The sequence below is a fragment of the Primulina eburnea genome, chromosome 14 (genome assembly GCF_022965805.1).
Source record: "Primulina eburnea isolate SZY01 chromosome 14, ASM2296580v1, whole genome shotgun sequence".
Lineage (NCBI taxonomy): Eukaryota > Viridiplantae > Streptophyta > Magnoliopsida > Lamiales > Gesneriaceae > Primulina > Primulina eburnea.
The window spans coordinates 25,017,678-25,021,181 of NC_133114.1; the positions used below are offsets into that span (position 1 = coordinate 25,017,678).

General features: G+C 34.6%; 1 protein-coding gene across 3 annotated transcripts; it reads left to right on the plus strand.

Moving 5' to 3' along the window:
* The first annotated feature begins 695 nt into the window (after positions 1–695).
* Positions 696–3,113, plus strand: LOC140813039 (uncharacterized). 3 transcript variants are annotated; one of them, XM_073171450.1, is made up of 2 exons: positions 696–951; positions 2,219–3,107. In XM_073171450.1, exon 2 carries the CDS (start codon positions 2,221–2,223, stop codon positions 3,004–3,006), a length of 786 nt encoding a protein of 261 aa, XP_073027551.1. In that variant the 5' UTR covers positions 696–951; positions 2,219–2,220; the 3' UTR covers positions 3,007–3,107. The 3 variants fall into 3 exon arrangements, with proteins under 3 accessions (XP_073027551.1, XP_073027550.1, XP_073027549.1); XM_073171449.1 differs by having other exon boundaries at positions 720–821; positions 2,219–3,113; XM_073171448.1 differs by lacking the exon at positions 696–951 and adding an exon at positions 993–1,067 and having other exon boundaries at positions 2,219–3,113.
* The last annotated feature ends 391 nt before the right edge of the window (positions 3,114–3,504 follow it).

Consider the following 3,504-nt stretch of genomic DNA (forward strand, 5'->3'; position numbering starts at 1 on the left):
CTGAAAACCCGTCGCTAAACGTTGTTTAAAAAAAAAAAAAAATGCACATGTGGGCGCCAGCTGTTACCCTGCACCCTTGGGTGCAGGGTAAGACCATCTCCAATCCTTGCTCCACAATGGAGTTGCTCCATTGTGGAGCAAGGATTTTCACTCCAATCCAGCACCAAAAATGGTGCTGGACTAGAGTTGCTCTAAAAGCAACTCTACAAGTGCTGCGCCACATCTATTTTATTTTTTTTTGTTTTTTAATAATTATAAATATTTAATATTCTATTATATATTAATTATATAATTAATATTTTTATTTTTAAATTTTTAAAATAATTTATTCTTGAAACATAAATAATAATTTAAATTTTTTTAAAATTTTTTAAAAATTAAATAGATTGTATAATTCTATTTTTTTTAATCGATTTTCTAATAAATAATGAAATAATATAATTCATTTATTATGTATAATTGTGTAATGAAATTATAAATAGTTATTATTGAATTAAAATTAATATTATAAGAATATTCTGAGAATATTCTTTTTTAGTGTAGAATGTAGTGTAGATAGGTTGGAGATGAATTTAGTATTACACTATTGTAGTGCAGAATATAGTGCAGAATGTAGTGCAGTGGGTTGGAGATGGTCTAACAACCCTCTACAGATATAATTAAAACCTTATAATTTAAAGGTTTAAGTTTTGAAATTGTCAAGGTTTAATTCAATGGTGGAGTTGGAGGCCCACTCCCGGGACTTGTTAGAAGTGGGGGCCACTTCTCGATCTCAAGGGCCCAAGAAAGAAGAAGGAAGAAATCCATGGCACCTCTGAAAAGTTTAGAAATGCCCGCCCTTTGGTTGAAAATTCCCTCGATTACATATAGATTTTCCTTATTTAAAACTCGAATTTTCTGTTTCGTATCCGTAAATTCTGTCAACTACAAATTCTCGCTTCTCCTTTTCTGGTATGATAATGGATTCTGTATGTTTAATTATTTTAACATTAATCACCTAGCATAATCAATTTTGTGTTCCACGCGGACATGGTAGATTTAGGGTTCTTAGATGAGCTTTTGTCGTGGTAGGTTTTTGTGAAGATTGGATTTTTTGTGCTTTTTCACTGCTCGAGCTTCGTGACTTTGTTCATTCATTTTTTGAAAGTTTTCTGATTTTTTTTTGTGTGCTTAAGTCGACCTCCTTCTCGACTTTAATCTGATTGACAGAATATCTGGTGTCTGCATGTAAATCAGTATATTTGCGTGGACCCTCTTACTGTAATTTTAATCTTTGATGATATACTTTACAAATGTTGAATTTATGTTTACGTCAATGTGTGAATTTGTCTTGCTAGTTTGTAACTTTTAGGAGGGTTTCTTGTATTTATGTGTCGGATGGTAGAGATAAGTTTTTTTTTTTTTTTTTTTTTTTTTTACCGGGTGATAATTTAAGAATTCTCGAAGTATAACTGATATCTTGTTGAATATTTCGGACTGAGTTGTAGATGCTGCAAAACAAGTGTTTTCTGCTTAATATTTTCTATTTTTCTCATTACTCTCTGGTGAATGAAGAACTTTGTTCTAACTCCACTGATTCTTTGGAACTTTTCTATAGATGATTTATCTTATCTACTTGTTTATTAAATACAACCTCGAGATACCATTGTCGATACTTAGAGATTTTATTATTTATTTTTTGCCCCCTCTGATACAATGCAACAGATAGGAAACATTTGGCTGTCCCTTTTTTTTTTTTTTTTTTTTTTATGATGGGTGATTATATCTTGGTTACTGGCTGTTTTGTAACATTCATATTATGCTAGTTGTAATGTTTTTTATAAGTCGTTAAACAGTTTTTGAGTCATAAACTTTTGAAGTCTCAGATCTAGTGCAGAATTAAATGGTCGGGATTTAATGCTTAACTTAATGCTTTGGGCTACTTTTATAGGCATAAAAAGGGAAGTATTCTACCATGTTCATTTCATCTTGCACTTAGTTTAGAAATCTCTTGAGAGAAGCCACGTGCTACATATGTTTGTTCGATAATTGTTGTATGCTGTGCCAAGTTCTATCTTTTGTTAAATTCTGCCCTAATGTTTTGCAATTTTCTGGAGTAAATGAACTCTCCACTCCGACTAGATGAATCTCATTGTTTGCTATATTGGGAAGTCTTTTTGCTCAAGTGAAATTACTCGTCCTTTTAAGATTCTAACATCGCTTTGCTAATTTATTTAAGGAATGGCAAAAGGCGGCAGGGGAAGACACGGGATCACATCTCGGCTGTACAGACCAACACCATACCACTTACCGTCGTCCAGCATTCCCCATAGCGACGAGCAAAATAATTGCTCGAAAATATTCATCCAAGATTGGGAAGATTCTACTTGTTCAATATGCATGGAGCGTCCTCATAATGCTGTTCTTCTCCTCTGTTCCTCTTATGATAAAGGCTGTCGTCCCTACATGTGTGGAACCAGCTTCCTCCATTCGAACTGCCTGGACCAGTACAAGAAGGCAGACACAAAAGTAATGTCATCTAACAACACACCAATTTATGATGCGTCTACTGAAGCAATGGATCCATTGTCTGGTAGGTTGGTGGTTAATGATAAAGTTACAGAGCTCACATGTCCCCTTTGTAGGGGTCAAGTGAAGGGTTGGACGGTTGTGGAGCCAGCACGAGACCATCTCAACGCAGAGAAACGAATTTGCAACCAGGATAACTGCTCATTTATTGGAACATACAAAGAGCTGCAGAAACATGTGAGGACTGAGCACCCTTTTGCTAAGCCGCATGAAGTGGATCCTACTCTAGAACAGAAGTGGAGAAATCTAGAGCAGGAGCGAGAGAGGGAAGATGTGACTGGCACCATAAGAGCAACTCCAACCCTTGCTCTACAATGGAGTTGCTCCACAAAGTTTGCGCCACATAGGGATGGCAATTTCCTCCGAACCCGTTGGAGGATCCGATACCCGACCCGAATAAAAGAGGGTATGGAGGGATTTGTAGACCCGATTAAATAATTGGGTAATCGGGTATGGGGATTTTCGGGTTTGGGTATGGAGGCGGGTTTGATATAATCCGACCCACGCCCTACCCGAATACCCGTTTAAATTAATATATATATGTGTGTGTGTGTGTGTGTATAGTAATTATATTTATTTATATTAAAGATTCATTTTCTCAAATCCAAGTAAATCGATACTTTTTCTTTTCTCTTCCCTTTCACTTTCACTTTTACGTTTCACTAATATAAAATATTTTTAATATTTTGTTATTTTTTTTATAAATTTTACTTTGCAAATTTTTATCAATAATAATTTTTCTTATTGTTCATTTAAATAATTTTTTAAATATTCATAACTTCACTGAAACAATTTAAATTTGAAAAAATTCATTGTATATGATAATAGGATATTTGGGTAGGGTATGGGTATCCGATAATCCGATGGGTATGGGGACGAGGATGAAATTCAATACTCGATGGGTATGGGGATGGGTATGGGGATGAATTTAATAAA